Source organism: Echeneis naucrates, chromosome 8, assembly GCF_900963305.1.
Source record: "Echeneis naucrates chromosome 8, fEcheNa1.1, whole genome shotgun sequence".
In the NCBI taxonomy this organism is placed as follows: domain Eukaryota; kingdom Metazoa; phylum Chordata; class Actinopteri; order Carangiformes; family Echeneidae; genus Echeneis; species Echeneis naucrates.
Window position 1 is genome coordinate 7,761,124 of NC_042518.1, and position 27,600 is coordinate 7,788,723.

The following is a 27,600-nucleotide window of genomic DNA, read 5'->3' on the forward strand; positions in this document are numbered from 1 at the left end:
AATCTCATTCAAGTCTGTTGCACACAATATACAGGTCCTGATCTTTATCCAACAATACACCCTCCCCTTTAAATCCAGGTGATCTGTCAGCGTTTGGGCCCAAAAGTAGTGTCTTTAACACATCCCTCCCTCCGTCCGTCCCTCCGTCCGTCCATCCCTCCCTCCATCTGTCCATCCCTCCCCCCGTCCGTCCGACCATCCCTCCCTCCCTCTGACCATCCCTCCATCCGTCCCTCCATCCATCCATCCCTCCCTCCATCCGTCCATCCCTCCCTCCTACCGTCCATCCCTCCCTCCATCCATCCGTCCGACCATCCCTCCATCCGTCCGTCCATCCCTGCCTCCGTCCATCCCTCCCTCCGTCCGTCCATCCCTCCCTCCGTCCGTCCATCCCTCCCTCCGTCCGTCCATCCCTCCCTCCATCTGTCCATCCCTCCCCCCGTCCGTCCGACCATCCCTCCCTCCCTCCGACCATCCCTCCATCCGTCCCTCCATCCATCCATCCCTCCCTCCCTCCGACCATCCCTCCATCCGTCCCTCCATCCATCCATCCCTCCCTCCATCCGTCCATCCCTCCCTCCATCCATCCGTCCGACCATCCCTCCATCCGTCCGTCCATCCCTGCCTCCGTCCATCCCTCCCTCCGTCCGTCCATTCATCCATCAGGTCCTGACAGAAGCAGGTGAAGCTAAGTAACTTAGACATCCCTTTAATGTATCTTCCAGCCCATGGAACCAGGGACACTGTAATTACATGGCGCACTCTCTAAAGCACTCGACCACCAGTGCTTCTTATTGTATCTCTAATCCAGTCTCTATACATCACAGTCCTCCACATGAGACTCCTCCCGTGGAATGTAGCTAAAGAGGCAAGAAAACTTTTCAAGTCAAACGTAATGTTAAACAATGTTTTTACACTAATACCAAACAAACAATTACAACCTTTCATCACTTGATGAATCATAATCATTTGCAGTGGCGGTGGAAGGAGTAAGCCAATCTTGGACTTAATAACTGATTCAACCTCCTTTGGCAACAGTAACCTCAGCCAAGCTTAAAGTAGCTGCTTATCGATCTGTAAAACATTCAGGGAGGATTTTTGATTATCCTTTTTTTTTCAGAAGTCTTTCAGCTCAGCTTTATTCTTCATCTAGTGAATGTAGCTCTCTTGAGGTCATTCTTCAGCATCTCAGTTGGGTTAAGGTCTGGGCTCTGACTTAGCCACTTCAAAAGGCAGATTTTCTTTTTTGAAGATATTCTGAAGTGGATTTTTCTCTGTATTTAGTGTCATCGTCCTGCTGTGTCACAGGGTTTTCACAGAGTTTCAGCTAGCAGATGGACGACTTGATATTATCCTGCTGCATTCCTCAATAAACTTGGAAATTCATTATCCCCTTGATGGTGGTGAGCTTCCTGTGCTCTGGGGCATAATAAGCCCCAAACCACGATGCTCTCTGCACTGTAAATAACTGGTGGGTTGAGGTTTTTATGTTGGTGAGGGGTACCCTTTTTACCCAATATGTAGTGCTTCCCCAACAATTGAACTTTGCTTAATACAAGAGGCCACAGAAATCTTTCCAAGGAGCATTGTAGAGTGTCGAGGTGCTCTTCAGCAAAGTATAGCAATGTTTTCTGGAGAGTAGCAGCGTCCTCATGTCGTGTCTTCACATGGATATTCTCCCAGTTGAATGTGTATTTTCACCTCATTCATAGAGATTTTAGTGAGTCAGAGTCTTCAGGTCTTTTGCTATCAAAATAATTTCTTCATCTTTGGTCCTCTGAGAGCTCTTTTTGTAAGGCTTGTGTCATGGGCTGATGGTTCTTGTGAATATTAATCTTGGACAGACAGAGTTCAGAAAAAACTTTCAAAGTCTCAGCTGTGTCTCTGCTCCCTCTGCTCCCTCTTCAGCACAATCAGGGCCAAAGCCACCACTTGGTAAGTCTGAGCAAACAGAACAACACCGTGCGCTGCTTCACTCTGCTGTCTGAAGAAGATACTGTATATAAACTCCAAGACAACAAGGTGGGTGCGACAAGGACCAGAGGGCAGACCAGTTTTAAAAGTTTTACTCAGGAGGATGCGAGAGCTGGCTTCGAGCTTCTGTTATAGCATCTCAAGCCTCATCTCAAATGGAGGGCACTATGTGAAAGGAGGAATTAATAACAACACCGTCCAATACTGGCTGACCTGTTTTTGAAGAATGCTACTTGAATCAGATTGAGGAAGGGGAAGGAAAAGTGAAAAGGAGCAATCACAATCTCTTTTCTGCTACATGTGAACAAATGAGCTGCAGGGGACGCAGGGAGGGGAGTGCTGCGATTAAGTGTTAAATAAAATATGGCCTGCTGACGTGAATTGATCATGGAGAAATGTGGGACAGAGGAAGGTGATTCTTCAAGGGTAGCCAGCGTAGCTGTGAAAGACCCCCACAGGGTTACTGCCCGTCTGCTCTCCAGTACTTAATACAATATCATCATTGGTCTTTGTCACACAAACTCAGTTAAATGGAATCTTTTGTCCCTTTGATATGACCATGATTGTGTTGCATGTGTGATTTCTGCAGTTGGATTCAACATAGGGGACCAGATACTGTTCCTGTGTGAGAGTATTTTTGATGTATAACTGCAATGTGGTGTAACAATAAACCAGGACATGTTATAGTTGTGCAAGAGGTCGACACAGCGGTTAGCACTGTTGCCCCACAACACAACAAGAAGGTCGCAGGGTTGGTTCCTGGGCCTGGGGCCTTTCTGCGTGAAGTTTCTATGTTCTCCCCGATTCCCCGAGTGTGAGTGGTTGTTTCTGTCTGTCTCTGTGTGCTGGCCCTACGATGGACTGGCGACCTTTCCAGCGTGTACCCTGCTCTCTCCCAGTGTGAGCTGGGATTGGCTCCGGTACCCTTTGCGACCTGGAAACGGATAAGTTGTATAAGATGAATGAATGAAAGAAGGTTATGGTTGTTATGTATTGTGGTCATACTTCCACTTGACCTCATTACCTCCTGAAGGGATCTGAGTATGTGAGGTCAGAGGTCTCTGCAGGTTATATTAGTGTACGTGTGTGTTCTCATGTCTACAAGCAACTGTGTTTGTGTCTTATTAATCCATTACATCATCATTACACACATTGTCTGGGGAACTCACAATGTTAGGTCCTCACTGATCTGTACCATCACATGTGGACATGCTCAAACGTGCAAAGTCAAACACGTGTTATTGCCTTCAACGCCACAGAACTCTTGCTAATTTGTACGTGTGTCCTTTTGGTATTTAGGTTTTTTACTGAACAGAACAAAGCTAATCTAGGGGGCATTAAAACAATTTAATCTTGTAGTCAATTGTGTCTTATCTTGCCACATGAGACTTATTGAATATTGGATGTAATGCAATAAGTACAGCAAAATATTGGGGAACAATGCTCAGGCTGTGCTGAATAGACAAACTGTTGAACATTGCCATCATCTGTGTTTTGTAGTTAACATGACTAAATAGTAGAAACAAGATGATGAAATGGTGAAGAGAATAATTACTCTAATATGCATGGAGTCCCAGTGATTTCATCTCCAGCCTGTTAAATCCATCAGACACTTGTCAAGTATCAGGTTCCATTAATTATGAATGCCTTCTGTGATGGCTTAGCTGTTTGTTTAGTGTGTCTGTAAAATTGGACACTGGGTTTGAAGAGGAGTGGGTCACTAAGGTCACATGTGAGTGCTGTGCTGCTCTTTCCCTCCCGCACTCCTCCAATTTGGAGGTGACATTCAAGGAATAATGACAGGAGGAGAAGAAATGTATGAGTATGAGTGAGCAAAGGAGGGAGAGAGGGTGAGAGACAATACAAGCATCGGGTGTTGAATAAAACATTACTGAGAGAAAAAGATGGATAATTGGGGGAATGGTGTATTACTTGTGTTTGCTATTGAGCGTGTACTGAACTGACACACACACACACACACACACACACACACACACAAGCACAGAGTCAACATATAATGCTCACATGCATGGACGCCTGGAACTGCAAATTAATTTACCACAATACTCATTATTTACACCTCTAACTGCTACTCTGCAGGCTTGGACAGGCACTCTCTTCACCCCCCGCCACCCCTGGGTAAGTCTCCCTGGACTGAGCAGTCCAGCTCCTGCCCCTCTCCAGCACCAGTGACCTGCTCTGAGCAGGCTCTTATAAAACCTTCGTTATTAGACTTAGGAAATGGAGACAGTTAACACGGCTGCAGCTGTGACTAAAGCCCCACGGCCCTGTCTGCAAATTACATTGCTCTCACAAACAATCCCATTGAAATAAGGCCACTGAGGAGCAACTTTGGTTTTGGAAAGCATAGCCTTGATGGCCTGGTTTTAACAGCTCCCATTGTGTGTGTGTGTGTATGTGCTGGTTTATCATTGCTACCAAGAAGCAGTAATAAACGTTGGCATTAAATATGCAACAACTCTAAATGCTCATAATTTCTCCTGAATGGTCAAAATATTTTGTTTTGCTATGAATATGATGCAACACTGACCTTCTTCCCAGCATCGATGTGACATCACCTGTGCTCTCGGTTTCTGAACACTTTCATCTCATCCTCTTATCTGCATTAGCTGATTTATGCAGAACCTTAATTTGAACATTGGTTGTCTACTGTTGTCTACACTGATGTGTGTTTGTTGGCAGTTTGGCTTCTCTTATTGATCGCAAATGATAGGATCCCATTTAGTTTGATCAAACCAGGGGATTCACATTAAACAGCTTGGATTAAATGGCAGTGGCCCTAAAATCTTTATTTTACATCTCCATGCATCACGTAGCACTACTTAGCCAGCCGCATAAATGTGTATTTATTTCTGCATAAACACAGATTAAAACTAGGTCACAGATTAAGATGCTGGTTTCAGACTAATATCAGTCATTAGTAGTTCAACGTAATACAACATATTATATATTAAACTTTATTTTGTAGCTCTCTTCATTCATCTTTTGTATAATTACTACTATTTATTAAATTTTCTTTTGCTCTGACAGGTATATTTCTTCCATTCAAATATCTATTTTGTTTTCATTCAATGCATTTTTTGTTGTAGGCCTCACTGTTTTCAAATCTTGGCTGGATAAACTCACCTCCTGTGTTTCAGCTTCCTGCAGACTCTCCTCGGTGCTGCAGCGCCCTCTGCTGCCTTTTCATCGTTAGTGCAACCACCTTAACATAGAACAAAAAAAAAGGAAAAGGCAGTATGCAGTCAGAGAGGGGGTGGGCAGACTGGGATGTTGTCACCATCCGTTATTTGGGACCTACAGGCCCGATCTGATCCAGGAGGCTGCGGCGTGTTTCCGGACCAGGGAGGGAACCGGAGCGGTAAGTGACAAACATCCCGCTGCTGCTGCGCCGATCTCGGACTGAGAGTCGCGATGATCCGCTGCAGTGTCCGGTCCTGTCAGTGGTGTCCGGTAATGCTTGGTGGAAAATCCGTGCAGCTCCTTGACTCAGTTTGGACCGGACATGTGGCTCCATCTTTGTTTTGGGAACAACATGAGCTAATGCTAAAGCTGCACACACATCCAGGGGCTTTATTTGAACCCAGAGGTCTATAGCTGACTGCTTACGGCATATTATTATAGAGTCACTGGAACAACAACAACAACAATCAGGTTCATGAATGTGAGGCCCGATGAAGCTGCAGCAACAAGGAAGTAGAGAAAAACTGCGCAGTCACTCACAATCATCAGATCACCTCCAATATCTTACCTATTAAACACACAAACAGCAATAATCAAGAGTAAACAGCATTTAAAAAATTATGATAAAAGTGATGCTTAATGACTAAATGGATGTACAGAATCATCTCACATAGCCAAACATGCAAGGAAAAGCCTACATAAGTCAATTTTGCCTTTGGCAGAAATTACTTTTGAAAATAAAGACATCCACCTTTAATGATGGCGGTGCTGACGTTGAGGAGACAGTAATGTGTGTGCATTACCCAGACTCTGCTGATGGATGCATCCATTAGGGAGGATGTTGTCAAACCACCCACCAAACATTAACAGGCACTCACACAGTTGGCTCCAAAATGTTTTCCTGCACACAAAATCGGTACAACGGCAAAGGTCTAATATTCTCTGTTTGGTGGCGAAATTTCAAAGTTGTAAGATTTTTAATAGACGCTCACTTGTCTCCCAGCCTCTTCTTCATTTCACAGTCTTCTCCTTCAGTAGGAGTACACACTGATCCAAGGCCCACCAACATCTTGACCCAGATCCAGGTCACACACCGGTGTCACCATGGGCTCCTCCACTGCATCTGCTGCTCTGTTGTGTCTGCTGGCGGGGGCCATGGCAGCCATTCAGACCCCCCAGACAGGTGAGAAGGCTGGCATGTAGCTGGATGAGACTGCAGGGCTCAGAAACAAAGCTGCAGCCTGAAAAGAGTAAAGAGGGGAAAAATAATTGAGGAATTAAAGGAGGTCAAGATGGCAGCACGCTGAGTATGACATTTCAGTAGCACTGATCGAGTAATATAGTTTGGTTGATTTATTTTGTTATATTTCTTATTTACAATTTCAAGGCAGAGTTGTGCTGGAAAAAAGTGGTGACTGAAATTGTTTTCATAATCTACTAATCTGTCAAGTATTTTCTTAATTGGTTGATTTATTTATTGTTTTATAGATTAAATAAAAAAAAACGTATGTTGATAAACTAACTTGTTAAGCTTTTGAAATTGAACAAATTACAAACTAACGTCTTAGCAGATCTAAACCAATAAATCAGAACCTTCAGAGAAAAATGCAAAACAGTCTCATAGGAGATGAACTGCTCCGGTTCAGGCCTGTTAGCTGACAACCAGCTCACTTCTGCTTGCCGCTGGTTCAATGTCAGCAAACAAGATTCAAACAAGTCTGTTGATGAGTCTCTTGTATGCGAACCAGCTGAGACAGAAACTGTTTCCACAGTTTTTTTGGATAAGCAGCAAGCAAGCTCTGTGATCTCCCGTCAGAAAAGGGCAAGTAGCCCCGCTTCCACTCTGGAGCAGGCCTGCATGGAGAAGGTGTGCACGTACGAGGAGGCCAGAAGGTTCTTCGGGGACTCATATCGCACGGTGAGTCCCAGGATTTGATGATGAAACCCTGGCTCGCTTTAAGTGCTCCACACGTTTGGTCTTTGTTTGCAGCTTTAACTACACTTATCTTGCATATTTTTTTTCTTGCAGGATATCTTCTGGTCTGTTTACATTGGTAAGTGCAATGTCTAAAGGGTTTTCCATCACTTTGCAGTCATTAATGCATTAGATCTTCTCAGGCTTGCCCTCTGTGTTCAGATGGAGACCAGTGTGCAGGGAACCCCTGCAAGAACGGAGCGCTCTGTTCAGACAGCGTAGGAGGCTACGACTGCGTCTGCAAGTCGGGTTTCACCGGGGTCCACTGTGAAAAAGGTGAGGATTGTGTGATCATCAGTGTCGATTCTCTTTTCACCTGGCATGTGGACGCTGAAACTCTACCGTCTGTTTCCATGATGTAGACGAGACTTTGTGCACCCTGGAAAAGAACAAGGGCTGCTCTCAGTTCTGTAAACCGAGCTACACGTCCTACCAGTGTTCCTGCGCCGATGGATGGAAGCTGAGCCAAACAGACAGGAATAACTGTGAGCCTTCAGGTATGTCTACTCTGGGGGTCGAGAGAGAGGGAGAAATTTGTCTAATGAAAGAAAAGTAATCACAACAGTGGTTATTTATTCTCCTCTCAGTCAGATTTCCCTGTGGCAAGGTGAGCAGTCTGAGTCAGTGGAGTAGCAGACAGTCCCAAAACACCCGCAGCAACTTTGAGGGACTTAGCTGTACGTCTATGGAGTGTCCCTGGCAGGTAGGCATGCACACACACACTGTGACTCAATCAGGTATTCCTTAAAGTGTCAGCTATATTTTAAATAGTAAACAATATTTTATTCATTGTTTTCAGGCTCTCTTGAAGAGCTCAGAGTCAGCAGGATACTGCAGTGGGGTCATTCTGAAGGAGAACCTGGTCTTGACTTCAGCTCAGTGCGCCACCAAAAGCGTCTCCTTCCAGGTAGCTGTTGGTGAGTAAGCAAAAAACACCACCACACCTTCTTAACTTTGAGCAAATGTAGATCTTATAATTACTAACAGACATGTTTGCAAAATTAGGAAAGAGGATAGTGTGTAGGTCAGGGGACAAAAATCAGACAGGAAAAGAACACTAAACATTAGGGAACTGTTACTTAAAGAGAAGAGGTACTGACACGTGGATGAAACACTGCAATAGGTAATTTAATATTCAATCGACAAGTCAAAAGTAATTAGCATTAGCATTAACCCTAACCCATATTTTAATATACTGTTACACTTATTTTGATTTGAAATAAATCTAAAAAAAACAAGTTCTTAAAGTCGTTTTCTGTGATTCCGAATCAAGACACACTGATGAGATCTGCTTTACATTGTTAAAACTGTTGTGAAGCTTCATCAGTCCATCTATCCTATATTTACTGAAAAAAGAGCAATGGCTCTCCATTCTGTATTTTTAGAAAAATAAAACAAATGTAGAAAACAGATGTTCAACATATATTTTTGCCTCCTGTCATTTATCTTCCTGTTTCAATAATATACAGAGAAAACATTCATTTCTCAGTAATATTTAGAAATAGCTATGTTAGGAAAAAAACTAAAGATATTTCATTTGCACATAAGTCAGATCTCATTAACAAAAACCTGCAGTGTAATATATTGTCCAAAAAAAAAAAATCAGGCGATTATTGCAGCTTTGTTCTAAATGTCTTGAAAAGCTTGAAAATAACAAACGCTTGGGATCGCTTATGTTCCCTGCACCTTCTCAGGCAAGCGCAGCACCACCATTGAAGAAGGAGAGCAGACTCTGTATGTAAAAGTAGTGCACATCCACCCACGCTATGCGGTGGGTCGTCCTGAAAACGACTTGGCCGTGGTCGAGCTCCGTGATCGTATCATGTTTAAGAAAGATGTGATCGCTGCCTGTCTGCCAGAAAGAGACTTTGCTGAGAGCATCTTGATGACAGCAGATTTCCCCGCTGTGATCACTGGCTGGAAAGAATCCAAACAGGCATCTGCATTTGAGGGCCCACTCACCCTGAACCACCTGGTGTACAACCAACTGCCTCAGTGTCTGGACACTCACCCCAACCTGATGACCAATAAAATGGGCTGCACTGCTCCTCGGACCAACGCTGACTGCGCCATGAGCTCTGGCAGCCCCTTGCTCACCCTGTACAGGGACGTGTTCTTCCTCACCGGGGTGGTGAGCCAGCCACAAGGGTCCGACTGCACCAAAGGCTACATCTTCCAGAAAGTGTCACGTTACCTTGGCTGGCTGAAACCGCTCATGAGCTCTCGTTAGAAGGGATAGTCAGGGAGAATGTGAAAGCTGCAGGTTGAACAGAAGTAATGCAGGTTAATATATGAAAAATCTGATTAATAATTTCATGTGTGTACTTCTAGCTCATACCTTTTGTTATGTTTGCCTTTTTGTGGTTTATTAATAGCCATGTATGAATGCAAGAACTATCCGAAAATCATGTAGTTTAGGTGTTTGTGTCCAGTTCTGTCCGGGGACTTCCTCGTTTAACCAGAAGATGGCTCTCTGTTAACATAAACAAAGTAACACTTACTGTGCATGGCCACCCAGCACATGGACGCACAGCAGCAAGCAATGGAATGAATTATTTAACGTGTGTTTTGTGACGTGTACAGACCTTTTAATAACCCTTGAGTGATGTTATTTTGACTGACTGTTTTGTGACTGCTGCACCTTGTAACATTTCCAGTAATCCCTGCTCACTGAATGTAATAAACCCGCCTGATGTAAATACTTGTATTTTTTGTGGATGATGTATAATAGAGTATTTCTGCAAGATGCAGAACAAAAATAGTTACACTTCTTGGTAGGTGTGGATGAAAACTATGTTCATCTAAAATTTGACATTGAATGATCATCCGGAGATATGCCATCTTATTTTCTACAGCCCCGAACTGCAACCACGTCATTCTATCTTTAGTAGAAGCTTCAACCTCAAAACTAACAAGATATCAATGGAATCAAAAGCTGCCATGCTGTGGGAAAATAATAAAGAGGAATTAAGCATATATGCTTTAAAAAGTGCCGTAAACAAGTGAGTATGTATTTTAGATTGAAGCAGTGGACAAACTGACCAGCAGAGACAGATCACACTATGACTAAGAATAGACAGAAACAAAAATAGTCATGTCATGTAAGTGTAAATACAGTCCATAATCAAGGAGGAACAGGAAAGCAACAAAATCTCAGTCATGAAGTAATGGTGAGTGAGATAGGCAGCTCATTCCAGTCTGATGATCCCGCCTGTCTCTGTTCATGCCAACCGTGTATATTCAAGCTAATGTCATAAGGCTATAGTCATAATTTTAATGCAGCCATAAAAAAATGTGGCTTTGGAGGTCTATGTGTTCTTGTGTTATTAATTCTGCTCACTCCGCGCAGACGGTATTTTCCTGCTGTCACTGTCAGATACCCCTGTGCTGTCTGGCAACATTTTCCCACAGACACTCGCTCTCTGCAGTTTTCTCACAGCCTCCCCGGTGAACAAGGCCAGGACCATGTCATGCAGGAAGAGAAAAGGAGAGGCAAAAGAATGGGCATGAGAGAGGCAGAGAGAGAGAGTAAGAGCCACACAACAAAAAACCTGCTCTGCCACTTTTGATCGGGCGCCTGAAAGGGACAGCTCTGAAAGCTGGGGCCCACATTGGCTGTTGCCATGGCACTCACCTAGGAGATGGCTCCTTGCTCCCAAAAATGGCTCTGCTCCTTTACTGGGTCGTCCAGTGGAGATTAATTTGAGTGGAGCTCCTTCCTTCCTGAGTCTGGTCCTGCTCTCTGGTCCTGCCAGCTCAATTTATATGCTCAATCTTGAGTATACAAACACAAGTCAATGCAAGGTTCAGATCATCTTAAGCTTCATCGACGCTGAGCTCCTGAATTCAGGCTGTGAAAGATTTCACACAAATATCAATCACCGAATGAATGGCTTTCATTTTTTTCACTGAAATCAGAGCAAACGGGGAGACTGGCACATAGCACTGATGCTGAGTGGGAAAAAATATCCCGAGACAGATAAAGGATTCAGAGTGAAATGTTTGACAGGCTGAAAAAGAAAATGGCCGAGATGAGGAGATGGAAAATGGCCTATTCAGGAGGAGGAGAGGCAGACCAAGAGACCTGGGGCTTGCGATGTTGACTCAAAAGTGAGATCGTTTAGAGTGATGGACCTACAGTCTATTAGACATGAATGAAATGGCCTGGCTTGGAGAGACACATTAGTGAGGCCATTACTGATGGAAATGAAAACACTCCAATTACAAAGATTTCACCCTGTGCAGATCAAATGCTACTTTTGCTGCTGCTATCACTGAATTTTATTTCAGCATTTTGGTACATCTGGTCACTGCCCCACTTAATCAATAATCCTTTCCCCTTCCCAAACCCAGAAAATAGTTGCATGCTGTGACCTCAAATCTGCCCTTCCCTGTTAATATGTGTGTGGGGGGTGCATGCTTGTGCCTACATGAATAGCACACACATGTTTATTTGTGTCTTGTGAGTCAGGGGCTGGGGGGGGTGACATCAAATGACTTTGGAAAGGATTATCTGTCTGTGTGGTGTCTGATTCCACGCAGGGGGTGAACAGTATGTCTGGTTGTTGGATGCAGATTGACTGAGTTCAAATCTGACTGGGGAATGTTGGTAATGAGCGCTCCACCATCTTTGAAGGCATGCCTGTTTGCTCTTCTCCAGTGAGTCACCCTTTCTCAAAATCCATGTCCCCAATCTACCCCCACCCAATCTCAAGCTCAGCCCGATGCAAGACAGAGCAGCTTCCACTTGGTTGGGCAATTGTGCAGGAGGGTGGAGGTAACATAGGACCTCGAGAAGTTAAGGCCTGCGCAGGGAGGAAGTGGCTGACAGAGAAAGAGAGAGACAGGCTGTGGGTTTATGTATGACTCAGCAGGGGGTTCATTTAATCTGATATTTTTTAGGAAAATAAAGTGTTAAGTTGTGCTGTCAGATATGAGAGCCTGCATGCAGGCACAGCAGCGCTTTGAGTTATACACACTCATGTTCACAAACCTTTGTGGTTCTGAGTGATCATGAATGTCTGTAAAGATGTTTTAGTTCAATCCTCGATATTACTCCACACCAAGTGAGACAGACTAACAGCCACCACAGGGAATAAAAGCACATCCCTGGTGGTAAATCAGTCTTAGTCGATTGGAAAATGGTCTCCAATGCTCACTGGAGGGAAACAAGTATTTTACGGTCAATGTGGGTGCTTCTGGAGAAACTAGATAAGAACTTAGTGTGTGAAAAGTGCTTTTTCATGTGGCCTCCAGATACAGTTCATGCAAGTCTATGTGTAGGTTCTTTGAAATGGGCCTGACAAGGTCACATTCAGATGACCTTTATTATCAAACCTCCTTCTGCAGGCAATGCTACTTCGAAAGGTCGTGACCTCTGCAGGTTTTCAGGGCTCTGAGCAGCTGGAGGGTTTATATCTCTGCGCTAAACATACCACCTTCATTATCTTATGCTGACCTTTTAACCATCATATTTGTGCAGTGTGCCTTTGAAATTAATCAATATTTTAATATTTTAATCAAAAAGTATTAAAAAAAAAAACTAAGAACATAAACAAGCACATGAATTACAGGGACACCTCTGCCTCCAATGTGTGTCCATATTGGTGACATTTATATACCGAATAATTCCTTACTTCTTGACCTTTTCCACTCAACAAACACCAGGACGATCACACTTTATATCTTCTGTCTTGGGAAGATAGCTCGCAGCCTGTTTAAAATGGGATGTGAAGCTGGAAACAAAATGCTCTTTAAAAATAGACCCTCTTCCTGCTAATTTTGGACATCTGCATCCTGTCATAGTTAATACGGCCAGTGAGGTCACAGGCTCTCATCCTGATGCTTGTCTCTGGAAACAGATGCAGCACGCAGCCTGTATGTCGACCACCCTGCTGTTTGCTTCATTGTGTCGAGCCGAGCAGGCTCTCAGCACGATGAGGTAACCTCTGCGTAGCAAGGAGGCATGTAATAAAGGAAGGGTGGAAAGGAAAGGAAAGAAAGAACAGAAACAAAAACACAAGCACAAGCAGTTATTGAGACAAAACTGAGATCAACATCCTTGCAGTCAATGAAACATGGAGGCCTTTAGACAGACAGTGTGATTCTGACACTCTTGTTCCTTCAGACACATGACACCGTAAAAGCATGTGCTCTCATTATATAACAGACAATAACTCATCAGTGTGCTGCCCGTCTGTAGAGCTATATCAGGCAGCAACTGATGTCCACACATGAAGAACAGCAAGCAAACATTTTCAGCAAATACGCTTTCTGCATATAAATATATATAAATTTGTTTATTTTACTGTCAAGGATGGAAAGAGAGGGCAGCTGTATCTGTTATTTAGTTATTTAACATGCACATCTTATAGTGGATTACAGACATTTAACCTCCATTTTTGTATTTCAGATTTTATATGGATTAGCAAAATTAGGAATAAAAAATTGACGGGCTTCAGAGATGTTGGTTGGGGGGTGATATAACTTGCTTCTGGTTCCTGGGACATATTAACAATACAAACAAAGAGACATATTTTGACTCTTCTCTTCAATCTGCTGATAAAGTGGGAGAACCATTAATCTCCTTGTCATGTTGTCTAGCTGTGACCCCTCCTCCTCTTCCTCCTCTTCCCATGCTGTCACTCTCCCAGCCTGCACCTGTCAGATTAGTCTCACATCCTCAGCTGCCACTCCATATGATACGCCTCTTTACCGCCTAGAGCCCACATTTCATCTCACTTTGTATGTATTTATGCACTTAAAAGTGCGTGAAAGGGGGAATCTAAAGAAGGATCGAGAGAGCAGTCCCATGTAAAATGTGGGTGTGTGTATGAATGGTTCCTGTTGTCTCCCTGATGTCGCTGCAGGATTTGAACACTATCATTCTCGTGCAAACGTTAAAATGTAGATTAACACCTCCGTTTGACTGGAACCCTGGAAGCCAGTCCCATAAAAGGGCACTCCTCGCTGTGATCTGATGGGGGTGAACAGTTTGCAGCTCCACATTCTGCTAATATTTCAGACCAGCAGTCCACTGACAGCTGTTGAGATCACCTGATCAGAGGTGTCATGGCTGCCATGCTCTGGCCCTGCTTGTCTCAGAGCAGAGGGCATATTGCAACATGGACTTCTGAAAAATGGACACAAAACATTTCACCTACTCGCATCATGCTCTGGTATTAGACAGTATGGGATACCAGGGGGTGAGGCGGGGGTCCCTGGGGGAAGGAGAGACTGCGAGCCTCCTGAGGAGATGGACTAGAGCAGCTGAGGCGACAAGCATGTGACAGGAGGAAGGAACATTCAGCATCACAGCAGATTGTAGCTCTGTCAAGTTTCCGGAGATAAGCAGCTGAAAAGGAGCTAAACCCCTTTCAAAATAAAAGTATCAAGCTCATGCAATGTTTCAGAGGCAAGCAATCAATTACTCCATTGACTGAAAGAGTGATTAAGAAGACGGACTTTGAGGACTACGCTCATAGTGCGTCCACACATGCAGTGGTTTCATTGCTGTACAGGTTCAGCAAGGAAGGAGTGCTTTCTGAAGGGCGAACGAACGCCTGATAGCCTTATTCTGAAAAATATGACCGGAAGTGAAATTTTAGTTATTTGAACTTGACACATTTATTGCCATATTTTGTCGGACTTCACGCAGTTAATTAGTGAAACCCGGTGTGTATGAAGTGGGTGTGTTTTCCAGGAGAGAGACATCAACACAATTCGTGTGTGAGATAGAGACGCTGCAGCTCCAAGTCTGAACAAATTTAATAAGGTGCCCCCCCCCCTTCCCTGTCAGGCACCACTTCATTTCACCGACTCGAGCAGTTAAAGGGGGGAGGACAGAGCGGAGTCAGGGAGGACTGAGGTGGACGAGGAGAGCAGCCACTTTGTCTCCGTGTGTGTCTGGGTGCGTGCGGACGGAGCGGGGTTGCCGTTACGCACGTTTTGCGAAGCGCAGTGTGGATCTGTGAGCGCCATAAACAGCTCCACAGCAGGAGAGGGAGATCCAGCAGGGCTGCGGGCACATCACGGGATTTGGACTAACAGGGTGTCTCGTTTGTTTTGACGCTTGGCCCCTTGCTGGCGCAGTGAAAGTCAAAGATGCGCACGGCTGAACAAAGGATTTAGGAGAAAACGCTTCGACCCGGACACCCCGGTGCGTTTTGTCTCTCCTCTCCGGATTTGACAGGACTCGGATTCATGCACGTTCCGCCTTCAAAAACAGCAGACAGGAGCTGAACAACCGGGTTCCTCTGGTTTGAGACCCGGAGCGGGAGGACTCATCCGGTCTGGTCGGGTCCATGTGGATGGAGGCGTGCGGAGCTCAGTCCGAAATGTGACATTTTTCATTTTTTTCTAATTCGGTCTCATCATATCCGACCACTGTGCGTCTGCCCTCGACTTCGATCGGATTTGTGTTCACAGATTAAGGTACGTGCTGCTCATCCTGTAAACCCATAGGACATTTTTTTTTTGGGGGGGGGGCTTGTGGACGTGTGTCTGATAGCCACAGATGAATGTGAATGCATCTCTCCGTTTGTGTTGTGATGTGTGGCGGTTTTTTGGGCTCATCGGGGTGAAAGTGTCCTCACTGACAGCCGCCCCCCCCCACAGAGAAAGGCCATGTTGATGCACCAAATGAATATGGGGAGACCAGTGGTGGTGGTGGGGGGGGGGGATGCAAAAAATGTACAATTACGCGCAAGGTTTGGCTGAAATGGCACGGAGCTCACGGAGCATTTGGAAAAACCTCGTTAAGCTGAACTAAGGACAGGCCTGTGGAGGTCTGTGACCTGCGTGAGATTTAACGTGTGATTGGCTGAGCCACATTTTTCTCACGGGATCTCGTTTTGCAGCTGTGCCCCCCCCCCCTCCCTTTTTTTTTTCACCCGACAATATATTGGGATATTTTAGGGGTGTCAATCACTCCTTCCTTCTTTAGTTTAGAGGTTAGATGTCATCCTCTATTTTCGGATACACACATGCACACAAACACACCCCCTTGGTAACAATGGTCTGGTCTGCTGCTGCCTCAAACAAACACACTCTTCTGGAACCCCCCAGGGAGCGTCCTATGTGGCCTTATTGTTGGGAATGGGGGTGTGTTGGGAAAAAAACAAGAAGAAAGGGAATTTTCCAAATGTGTGTTCACATTAAACTCATCCTTAGGTGATCTTCAGCCAGTCCCCTTTAGGAGATTCGTCCCGCTCGCTCTTGCCTCATACAGCAGAAATAGGGCCCTGTAGAGGTCTAACCTGGAAAAAGGTTGTACTTAAATACAGAAATTGATCCAATTAAAAGATAGTATTGAAATGGATGTCAATGTATGGTTTGGTCAATAGATAGATGATAAATGAGCCTGGAGCTGCTGCCAGTGCAGTGTTTGTGTACCCAGAAAGCTCCCGGGTCTACTTTGGAGTGCTCTGTTTTCCATCATTAATCAATATTCAGCAGAGTGGAGCTGTTTATTCTCAGGCTGCACTCTCATGAGTTGGTTAGCTCCCTCTGGGGAACAGAGGATGCTACAGTATCTCCTCAGGGCTGATGCCATATGCACCGTGTTTGTGTGTGTGTGTGTGTGTGGCCACTTTAATTACATGTGACACAGCTGACTGTGTGAGCTGGAATGCAGATTTCACATACATGGGAACTTCCCTGCTTCTCATTTCATGTGCCTCCTCCCCTCTCTCTCGCTCTCACACACACACACACACACACACACACACACACGCTCCAGGCACAAGGCTTGCTCCAATTCTTCCTGTGCACGTCCGGCTGTTTCTTGTTTCTTTTGCTCCTGTGATCACTATAACACTTTAACCAAAGCTGATCTCGATGCACTCCTGTGATTTGCCCTCCCCACTCCGGCTCACACACACTTCTGTGTCCAAACATTCTTATTGATATCACTGGAAGCAGAACACATGACACTGGAGTTGTGGTTCTCTGAGTTCAAGCTGCCTTTTTTTGGGTTTAGGATGCCTTCACATCTGACCAATCACCCCATCGGTTGTTGGTGTAGAAAGAAAAAGGGAGTCTGGGGAGGGAGGTGGGAGGGTGCAATTAAACATTGGCACCATTAATTGCCAAGTCAATTAGCATATGGTCTTGCTGTGAGCCCAGTCACATGATAATGAGGCCTAATTAGGATGGCCAGGGATGTCTGAAGAGGCTGGGGAAAAGAGCTCTGCTATCATTTTTTTTTTTAACCACAGACACCCAGGAGGCCGATGCAGTCAATGGAGCACTCCTCTTATGTCTCTGCATTCAGTATATTCTAGTTGTCTGTTTGTCTTGCCTTGACAGTTAGATTAGGGGTGTAGGGTTAGGTTTTTGGATTCTCTCGACGAGTCTCAATGCTTTATCTGATGACCGGACAGTACCAACGTATGCTTTTTGCGACCCTCCTCCACTTATGCTCAGGGTTAGGGTTAGGGTCTCAGCTCTTTTCTCCTTAAACCTCTTATTCAATATTTTTGCATATCCACATTTCATACCTTGACATCAAGTTGCTCTCTCCCCTTAATTCGGCTTCCTCATCCGTGCTTACTTCATCTTCTTTTTATCCGTCACTATCAGCTCTGAGGGACTGCTGGCATCTCTCTGGAGGGTTAGAGAAGTGCAGAGGTTGGTGAAAAAGATCCATGTCTTGGTTATTTCATTTGGAGTTTTTAGTAACGAGCTATTTAACATATTCCATCAAACTAATGACATGAATGCAGATGTACAAATATGTAATGTAAAATAACTAGGAGGACATGCAGAGAGGAAAAACAGCATACAATAGGCTGAAGAGGAAAAAAAAAAAATTCATGGTCTCTGATCCAGATCAGTACCACAAGTGAATGGACTCTTCCTCGGCTCGTACCGCATCACTTCACCACAGTTGGTGGTATGGCATGGCATGCTCAAGATCCAAGGTTGTAATTGTGTTTTAAAGGTTCACTTTGTGTATGAGTAGCTGTTTAACCAGAAATATCTCTCAAAACACAGAACTCGAAATCTCATGTTGGTTGGGCCTCTGTGATTTTTGTGTAGGAGGTGTCTGTCTGGAGCTGAATGCAGCATCTGTGAGGTTTTCTCTGGAAAGTCACAAGTTCAGGGTTTACAACAACCTTGCATCCTGTCGAAGTGCCCTTGAGCGAGAAATAAGGCCTTCTATCTCTCCTTGATAGAAGTATGAAAGTAGTCCATATTTTTTAATTAAAAGAAAAAAAAAAAAAAAAAAACATTTTCTTTACTCTGGTGAAGCCAAAATTTAAAATAAAGGCTGTGTCCTTCTCAATCAGAGATGGCCAAATGATAAAAGCCAGGCTAATATCAAGACAAACCAGAAAGACACAAAAAAGAAGAGAATTAAAATACAGTTTAGATGTAACATATGTAATGCAGGCAGGCTGTGAACAATATTTCAGGTTAAGCATTTCTGCTGTTAAAATGCAGTTTCAGATTCACTTGAGACAGAAGAAAAAAAGTATAAAGTAAGTTAAATACGTTTGAAAGACCAGTCTGTTATGGCGCCGATGACTATTTTAGCCATTAAAAGTATCCAAAGGGAGCTGGGACTAGGCAGACTTGGTCAATTTAAGGCTGAAGTTGTAAGAACAGCTGATGTCAGATGTAAATGAATGCACAGTTGGAACAGAAGAGGTCTAAGGTTGTTAGAAAGAAGATGGGACCACAGGACCTACTCACCTTCACAGCTGGATCAGTCTGCTTCCAGCCATACATCTAAACGCTCATGCAGACTCCACACACACACACACACACACACACAGATGGACACATTCATTTCTGTCTTAATTTCCCCAAAAATTAGATCCAAACAGAGGGAGAAAAAAGTGAGAACTGAAGCGAGTCGTCAAAATGCAATAATCCTTCCGATTATCACCAGAGTAATTAGTCAGCATCTGGTTGTGTGTTACATGCGATAAGTGTAGGAGGTTTTAATTGTACAGATCCCTGCCTATCCAGCCTGGAACAGATTTGAATGACTGCAGTGCTGCACAATCGCACACTCATGTTCATGTTCCTGTTGCGCTTTAACAGCAGAGCCATAAGGAATTCATGCTGCATACTTGTCACGTTCAGCTTTGTGTGAAAATGTGGTGCCTTCACACACATGCATAATACATGCTGCCAAACTGGCCCGTTATATTTACATGTAAATAGAGCAGCCGCGCATGGGCGCTGTGCCAATCTGTGCTTACGTTATGTGAGACTTACACATGGAGCATGGACGCTTGTAACTCTGTTATGTGCAGAATATAAAACTATGATAAACCTCTCTGAGTGTCAGCAGGCTGTTTGGCACCGAAGAAGATGATGCCCAAGAAACACAAGCCATTCAGCAGAATTGGCAGAAGCTGGATCCCTCCCCCAGTTACATAAGATTCACAATATAAGTGCAAAGCATAAAGGCAAGAAGGAGAGAAGGGAAGGTGGGGGGGGGGGGCACCAAAGAAAACAGGAAAGAGAGGCCAAAATGGAAGAAGAGAGGGGTGTAGACTGGGGGGTGACAGAGGAGAGGAGGTGTGTTGGGCTCATCTTTCACAGCGCATCTTCAAATGTTGCAGAGAGATGGGACCGCTCTGTCTGCTTTGGAGGAGAGGTGGCATTGAAATCCAACAGAATAAAGGATTTTAAATGGAGGGGAGGACAGAAATGGCTGCATAAAGCGGCACTGACTGGCGACATGGTCAGGTGGGGAAGTGTAGGCAGCGTTAGATGGCAGCTGCCTCCTCTGTGCTACAGAAGGCCAGGGCATCTTCCTCTCGTTTCATACGACTCGTTAGAAAGAAGCCGGGGCGGCAGCTCGTGTGTGCTGAAACCGTCGCATCCGCTGCATGTTGTCCTGCATGTTTGTGCAAGCATTTGCAAATTTGCACACGCATGTCTGGCTCACTGTGCACAAGTGATCACACGTGACCACTGGCAGTCCTTTGTGTGCATCCTTGAGTTTTCAGCTTACCCGTCTGCCAAGTCACACTCAAAAAGCAGCCAGGGAAACCATCTGTGCAAGAGGGACTGACTGGATGAACGGGTGAAAATATCACTAGTGTGCGGGACACAACCTCCACTCTCTCTCTTCTCCCTTCCTGAGTGTTTACTTGTGTCTACTATGTGTTTTAACAGGTTCTGTCCACAGAAAATGAAGAAGACGACAATGGGAATAGGCAGCAAAAAAAAAAAAAAAAAAAAAAAAAGTACAAAAAGAGAGATGATGAACAATTAAAGTGTTCAGCTTGTTGAGGACGAGTGAGCCTTTCTCTCTTTGTCTCCTGTCCCTTTCATTTTATTTCTGTCATCTAGTGATGGGGCGTAACCATGGTTATCAGGACCTCTCCAGAAAAACAACATGATGTTAGGAATGAGCTCAGGAGTCTGTATTTCTTCTTGTTCCGCTTCCACAAATCTGAAATTTGCCATGTGTGTGCGTAAAGCTCCAGCACTTTGTTTTTTGGCCATATATTTTTGGTGACTCATCCCTCTGAAAGCGCTGATTGATGTTAATTCGGACCAATAATAACCAGCGGCTGTGAGCTGCTGCGATGATGAGGGAAGGAAATGACAGGGAAAAACAGCCTGAAATAATGGCAGGAAATGAGGGTGTGAAAAATTTTAGTAACGAGGAGGCGTGAAGAAGTTTGGAGGCTGTAAATCATCTCTGAGGGGATACATGAAAGAGCTCCAAACAAATGATTATGCACAAAAACCTACATATACATGCACACATGCATCTTTCACAGTCTCACCCCCTCAGGGCTGAAATAAATAAAGGTATTTCATAAGCTGAAAACAACTGCAGCCTGAAAAACGAATCTTTTCAGACAGTCAGAGGTATGTCAATAAAGCCATAGGCCAGCAGAAACATCATTTGGGGATGAATCAAACCACTTGCCTTGACTGATGAAACAGACATAAAGGCCAAATGGATGGACTTGAGTCTTAGAATTCATATCATTTAATGTCACATCTGCCATTTTCATATGCAAGAGATTCTTGCCAAACTAACTGGTGCCCTGGGTTCATGAAAAAAACCCACTTTTTTCTTTATGTATTGTGTGAAGCATCTATATTGTGGAATAGCCGTGATAGATCTTTGCTCTTAAAGTGGATATGTGTATCTGCAGTCGCTGATATAAACATCCAGCAGATACAGAGCTGACCACCCGGCCACACGCTGAATGCAGTTCAATATTACCTCCTATTTTTGCTCTGTCTTTGGTCTCTCCCATATGCTGCGTCAGTCTCTGCTAAAAACACAAATCACATGTAACCAAGGAACAAATCATGGAAACAAAAGCAGCTCTGATCTGCTTCAGTTCCACTTGTCCTCCTCTCACCTGTGCCCCTCCTTGCCTGGTGGTAAAATAAATCTTGGTCCTGGCAGCTTCTCCCCGAGTGTCCCATTTAATAAGCTCCACGCTGGAAGTGGAGACTGTGGACTGTGTGTGACCTGTAGCTCTAGCTGTGTATTTAAACCTCACACTCCCCCCTCAAGGCCTGGCCAGAGTGACAGATTATGAAGCTCAGGATGTCTCCTGTCCATTATCTGCTGTGTAAATATTGTGGTAAAATCTGTTTGTGGACAACTGAAGAATTTTTAATGTCAAAACTAAGGCGACTCTGAAATAAACAATAGAGGACGTGTTGGCGTGTGTGTGCGTTGTGCATTGTTTAATACACTAATGGGTGAGCCAGCTTGGAAAGAATTTCTCTGAAAGCTCCGACATGTAATGTGGAGAAAGTTGACAGTAACCTGGAAAGATGACGTGCGTGTGTGCGTGCATGCGTGTGCGTTTGTGGTGGCTTGGAACACATAAAACACACAACTTGTTAGGTAAAATGATGGCACTGATCATTTCTGCAAAGACCTCAGTGGAATGAAAGAGTGTGTATTTGTGTTTGGCTGTCTGACAGCTCTGATTAATAAAGAAAAAGGTAGACTGAGACAGCGTTGACTTGGCATGGACGCTGATGCTTTTTCACTGGGACATATCTTTTAAAAGTACACAAGTGTGTGTGCTTGTGCTCCTGGCACTGTGTCTTTGTGATCGGTGCATTATGCATCATCCCAAGCCTTGCTAGACGCTCTTAGATGCCTGATAGGGACTCAAACTGCTGGTACACACTATTTTTCTTTTTCTCTCTGTATCTCGGTTTGTTTTTTTTCCTCTCCACTAAAATATACATGATGCTGCATCCTTCCTGTCAAAGTTCTGGCAGCTGGTTTACTGGACGAGACTGGACAGATGATACACCTGAAACTGTCTGTGACAACACTCCTTAGTGAATGAAGTGAAGGCAGCTGCTCCAGGCTTTTCTGGGTTTCTCGGAGGGTTTTGTTTTGTTTTGTTTTTTTTTTTGCCACGTGGATGTAGTTTTGTTTGAGGTTGTTGAAACAAAATGAAATCTTACAGCTTTTGAAAGGTAAAAAAAAAAAGGCAGAACTATAGGCTGCGCTTGGTGAAACAGGATTTGTGTGTGTGTGTGTGTTTTGTTTTCAGAAAGGCTTCAGTCATTCACCATGCATGAACCAGTGTTCTTTGTTTCCTCTCTAAAACACAGCAGAGGCTGATTGTCTGCACTGTCACTCGCAGGCAGATGATTCCTGTGGGAATGACTGATTGTGCTCACCTCTGTTGCCTTTCAAACATCTTTGACCAGAATGAGTCACTGTTTTTCTTTTTCTCTCTCATCTGTTTCTGAATTTCTCTGACTTGCTCTACATTTGCCCCATTTGCTGCTCGTTCTCCTCATCATCTGCTTCTCTGTCTTCTGTTGGTCCCTCAGAGATGGCCTTCCTCCCGGTGCTCCTCCTGCTGCTGCTGACTGTTGTTCATCGTGCCAGCAGTCAGGATGCCGAGGACGCTGAGGCTCTCCCAAGAGGCTGTGGCTGGGGCCTCATGCGTCCGTACACCCTCCTCTGCGACCTGGACTCCATATGGGGTGTAGCGGTTGAGTCCGTGGCCGCTGGTGGCACACTGGCTGCCATCTTACTGGCCCTTGTCCTGGTGTGCCGTTTACGCCACATCAGCGAGGCTGAGAAGCGCAGCGGCGTGGGACCCATCCTCCTACTGCTCCTTGGCATCCTTGGCTTGTTCGGCCTCAGCTTTGCTTACTTAATCGAGCAGGATGAATCGTTATGTCTGCTCCGCAGGGCCCTGTGGGGTCTCCTGTTTGCTGTCTGCTTCTCCTGCTTGCTGGTTCAGGGCGTCCGCCTGCGCAGGCTGGGCCGAGAGTGCCGGAGCCCGGGCGGCTGCGCCCTCACAGGCCTGGCGCTGGGCCTGAGTGCTGTGCAGGGCATCATTGCTGCCGAGTGGCTGCTGCTGACCGTGCTGCGGGAGGGACGAGCTGCCTGTCAGTACCTGCCTCTGGACTTCTCACTAGCTTGCAGCTACGTGCTAGCTCTACTTCTAGCCGCGCTGACCGCTGCATCCCTGGCCTTATGTGGGAAGACGCGTCAGTGGCGCTGCAACGCCATCTGGTTGATGGTGACCTGCCTGCTGTCACTGCTGCTGTGGGTGGCCTGGGTGGGCTTCTATCTGTACGGCAACGAATGGCTGGGAAAGGCCCCGGACTGGAATGACCCAGCTCTGGCCATCGCTTTGGTGGCTCAGGGTTGGCTTCTGCTGATATTCCATGCCATTCCTGAGTCCCATGTCTGCCTGAGGCCCCCACCGCAGCCCACGGCTCCAGATTACTTCGACACCTCCCAGAACTCAACAAGGATGAGGGAGACCAGCTTCGATGAAGACATCCCTCTATCTCACAGGCAGTTCGTGGAGAACCAGGGCTACGGCTACAATGATGAGAACACTGCAGGTACAGCGCAGTCCAATATTTTAAAGCAGACAGGTGCATTCTGTTCAGACAGGCCACAGGAGGAATGTAGGCCAACATGAGTAATAGAAATCTGAATGTGTAGCTAGAAATAATTAGCGGAGGAATTGCCGGTGGTGCAGGATTTTCTGTCTTCAAGAACGGTGAGTCACGATGAGTAATCTATGTCCGGCGCTCTGTTTATTCCACGCCAGGTTTAAGGAGCGGTAGTGGCGCCGGGCAACACAATAGTAACACGGGCGCCAGGCCCAGCGCTCCATTCCGCAGCAACGTCTACCAGCCCACCGAGATGACCATGATCCTGAACGGGGGAGCGGTGAGTACATCCTCCCAGTCACAGGTACACGCCGCTTACACGCCGCTCTCTCATTCGACCACGCCAACCAACAAAACTGCATGCACATTTGTGCGTTCCAGTACCATTGCACAAGAATGAGGGAGGGGTGTGAGTGTGTGCGTTCACGTAACTGTATTCTGTGGGCACCTGCATGGGTGAGTTTGTCACAAAGGTTCATCCATCTGACATTGATTTGTGTACCGCTGAGTGCACGAGAACTTCCATGTGGTCCTGTGTATGTAAACAAGCTATCTGTCCACTGAGCAATATAACCGTCCACCAGGGATGTCACGTCCTCCTCTACGCTGGATAAATGAGTAATCTGAATGGTACAGGTGAACCATTTTCCAGCCACTGTGTTATGAATTAACATGACAGCACCCCCATAAAAATCACTGGACATTCAAACACTGACGCAACAGATTAAAACGTAATTCAGGACTTCCCCTAAAGATGCTCCACAAAAAATATAATAAAGTCGTAAGAATAATGACTTTGTGCCTCCACTTTTAAAGGTGAGCTCATTCATGCTGCTTATTTAAAACAAAGTGCATTGTATAACATTAAATCAGAATTTGGCTTTTAAGACAGTAATTTAGGAGGGCGATGAAGGTGCAGGGACTTCAATCAGTTAGCAGCATAGACAGACTTGTTTCACTTTAATGTAGTTAAAGTTCAGTACCACACGTCTGTACCATAAATACAAGCTAAGAATAAGCTCAACTAATAATAATTGACAGCCGCCTTAAAAGGAGCAGAGACAGTTTTCTCTTGGGTTTCAAGATGGTGAGCGTCAGGACAGGCACTACAATCTCCTTTGTTCCAGTTTTGTGGAGCCCTAGAAATTAGTACTATGTCTCCACAGTTTCAAATCTGGGACGGACACGAACCAGATGACAGAAGATAGTAAAATACCGCCAGTAAAGGTGGAAGATTTGGTTTTGGTGGAAAAGTGGTGACACAACAATTTGTCAAAAACTAAACAACAAAGAAATTAACTGCAAATATGTTATTTCCTTCATCTCCACGTTTATGTCAATCAGCAAATTATATTAGAATAGAATGAATTATGCTGATGAGTATGGTTTTACAAGTCAATCGCTCTCATTTCAAGAAGGATGCGAATCGACTAACACCATTTAAAACTTAGAAATTCAGGAGATTTTGTACTTAATAAATGCATTATTATGGTGGATTATTCGGACCAGTTTTTCTACTTCATTGCGAGTTCAGTGTCAAATTCATTACTTTACTCACCAAGAGCGGTCTCCAGCTGTGGAACGCAGTAGTGATGCTCATTCTTCTCTCTATCACATATTTTGCTTCACTGGTCCACCTTGTCACTTTGCAATAGTGATTCACTGTTGTGGTCAAGCCTGCCCTGATGACTTGCTGCTCTTAGCCTTTTAAACTAAGAAAGGCTGAAGCTCCGGTCAAACCACAATCAATACTCCCACTCACAGCAAGAAATCATATTTGGAACCAGAGAAAACATATAGCTCCTATAAATAGCTATATTACTCTACAGACAGCACTGTGCTGTACTGTCTCACCTTTGACACGGGATGCAGTCTGTTTCTGCACAGTAATTTGACAAATATGAGTAAAACTGTGTGCATGGCATCCTTGCAGCTACTGTAAGCATGTGTTCAATGATAAATATCTGAATGTATGATGCTATCCAGACTTTTTTTTTTTTTTTATTATTATTTTTTTTATCATTTCCAAACCAGAATTTTCCTTTTCCTACAGGTGCCCTCTGCCCCTCCAACCTACACGGGGAGGCAGCTGTGGTGAGAGAAGGACTGGAACGAGGATGTGTGGTAGAAAATGAAGAAATGAAGAGGATGGAGAGGGTGAGGAGGGAGGGGCTTGGGACAAGGGGATCACCTGGTTGGAAAGGACTTACAACATGGATGCCAACAGGGCCCTACCAATCTATGTACAGACTTGAAAACTGACTGTGTGCCAATTAACTATCACAATGTATGTGTGTGTGCAAAACTGAGAGAAAGTAGGGCATGGAGGACAGAGCTAAAGTGTGTGTGTGTGTGTGTGTGTGTGTGTGTGTGTGAGTGAGAGTTTCTGCGCACACAAATTTCTGCAGAAAGGTTGAAAACATCAAGGTGTGACCAGAGAGTAGCAAAAACAAAACGTGCTGATGCATACCTAAAGATATCACCGCCCAGTAATCTTTTTCTTTTTGATTTCATTTGCTTTCCTGAGACTTCAGCACTGTAAGCATCCTTGAAAACTGTGAAATCTATTGCCTTTTCCTGTCCTATCTCTTTTCCTGTCAGTCAGGATGTCTCTTCTGCTGCTTGACACAATGCTGGCACTCAAGTGGAAACATTTGGCTCTGTCCTCCATCCATCCACAGCAAAGGTGAAGACAAAGCACACGGGCAACTGTACAGCTTGTACACTGCCTGCTCAAAAAGAATCCAGCCTCTGTGGGTGTGTATGTGCATTATGAGAGGAAAGTGTGTGTGTGTGTGTTTGATTTCTGCATCTAAACTCTACCATTCAAACAAACCTCCCCTCTCCAGACACGCCCCCGTTGTGAATATAACACATAACAACTTGCCTCATCCTCCCACCTGCATGAACACTTTGCAAAAACATACTGTGAAACTGTCGACAGCGGCGGGGAAAGAAGTTTCAAGTGACACAGATGCAGCAAAAGTGGCCTGGAGCATCTGAGCAGAGGGATTACAAGCTGCTAATGAACCTCTGCTAGATGTATGTCGGAGTAGAGAGGAGTCTGATTGGACAAGGAAGGTGCCAGTCATCAGTGGGGAGGCGCTGGTTCATGAATCTAGGTCAGACTGTTGTGCTGCTCTCCCACATCGCCGGTGGCCACTGGCGGTTTGATCCAGCCAGAAGAAACTGTCACTTTATATCAGCAGGAAACAGAGCGAGGAAACGAAATGCTCCCCTGTTCTTAGTTCCTCTGTCTGTGTTTATGTGTGCATATGTGAGTGTTGTGATTTAACACATGTCGGGAGTTGTCGGGGAAAAATCAAAGTCAATGTTGCCTTCTGGTGCTAAATATTCCTCCACACAACTTCCCAGTGAGGCACGGAACTACAGGAGCAGCACTGATGGAGACACAGTAGTCCAACTTCGAGTGACAGACTATATATAGAGCTGCGGCTGGTGTGTGGAGATATTCTAGAGCCTTAGAAAGATCAGATTTACAGTGCAGGGTAGAGAGACGGGGATCAAACGTAAGAGGAGGAGAAGGGAGGATGGGAGTGGGG

At 45.0% G+C, this 27,600-nt stretch overlaps 2 protein-coding genes across 4 annotated transcripts; both read left to right on the forward strand.

The window, feature by feature from the left end:
• Positions 1-5,249: 5,249 nt before the first annotated feature.
• proza (protein Z, vitamin K-dependent plasma glycoprotein a) lies at positions 5,250-9,846 on the forward strand. 3 transcript variants are annotated; one of them, XM_029508744.1, is made up of 9 exons: positions 5,250-5,356; positions 6,217-6,361; positions 6,951-7,096; positions 7,208-7,232; positions 7,316-7,429; positions 7,516-7,650; positions 7,741-7,856; positions 7,953-8,070; positions 8,848-9,846. In XM_029508744.1, the coding sequence occupies exons 2-9, from the start codon at positions 6,283-6,285 to the stop codon at positions 9,381-9,383; spliced, it is 1,269 nt and encodes a 422-aa protein (XP_029364604.1). In that variant the 5' UTR covers positions 5,250-5,356; positions 6,217-6,282; the 3' UTR covers positions 9,384-9,846. The 3 variants fall into 3 exon arrangements, with proteins under 3 accessions (XP_029364604.1, XP_029364605.1, XP_029364603.1); XM_029508745.1 differs by having other exon boundaries at positions 5,264-5,356; positions 6,214-6,361; XM_029508743.1 differs by having other exon boundaries at positions 5,279-5,356; positions 6,182-6,361.
• A 5,025-nt stretch (positions 9,847-14,871) lies between these two features.
• gprc5ba (G protein-coupled receptor, class C, group 5, member Ba) lies at positions 14,872-26,191 on the forward strand. Its single transcript, XM_029508875.1, has 4 exons — positions 14,872-15,586; positions 22,952-23,983; positions 24,196-24,317; positions 26,091-26,191. Exons 2-4 carry the CDS (start codon positions 22,954-22,956, stop codon positions 26,133-26,135), a joined length of 1,197 nt encoding a protein of 398 aa, XP_029364735.1. The 5' UTR covers positions 14,872-15,586; positions 22,952-22,953; the 3' UTR covers positions 26,136-26,191.
• Positions 26,192-27,600: the final 1,409 nt, after the last annotated feature.

Coding starts and splice junctions, on each gene's coding strand:
- proza (XM_029508744.1), top strand. CDS start 6,283: ATGGGCTCCTCCACTGCATCTGCTGCTCTGTTGTGTCTGCTGGCGGGG. Junction 7,097..7,207: donor TCGGGGACTCATATCGCACG/GTGAGTCCCAGG, acceptor TTTTTCTTGCAG/GATATCTTCTGGTCTGTTTA. Junction 7,651..7,740: donor GAATAACTGTGAGCCTTCAG/GTATGTCTACTC, acceptor TTCTCCTCTCAG/TCAGATTTCCCTGTGGCAAG.
- gprc5ba (XM_029508875.1), top strand. CDS start 22,954: ATGGCCTTCCTCCCGGTGCTCCTCCTGCTGCTGCTGACTGTTGTTCAT. Junction 23,984..24,195: donor CAATGATGAGAACACTGCAG/GTACAGCGCAGT, acceptor ATTCCACGCCAG/GTTTAAGGAGCGGTAGTGGC. Junction 24,318..26,090: donor TGATCCTGAACGGGGGAGCG/GTGAGTACATCC, acceptor CTTTTCCTACAG/GTGCCCTCTGCCCCTCCAAC.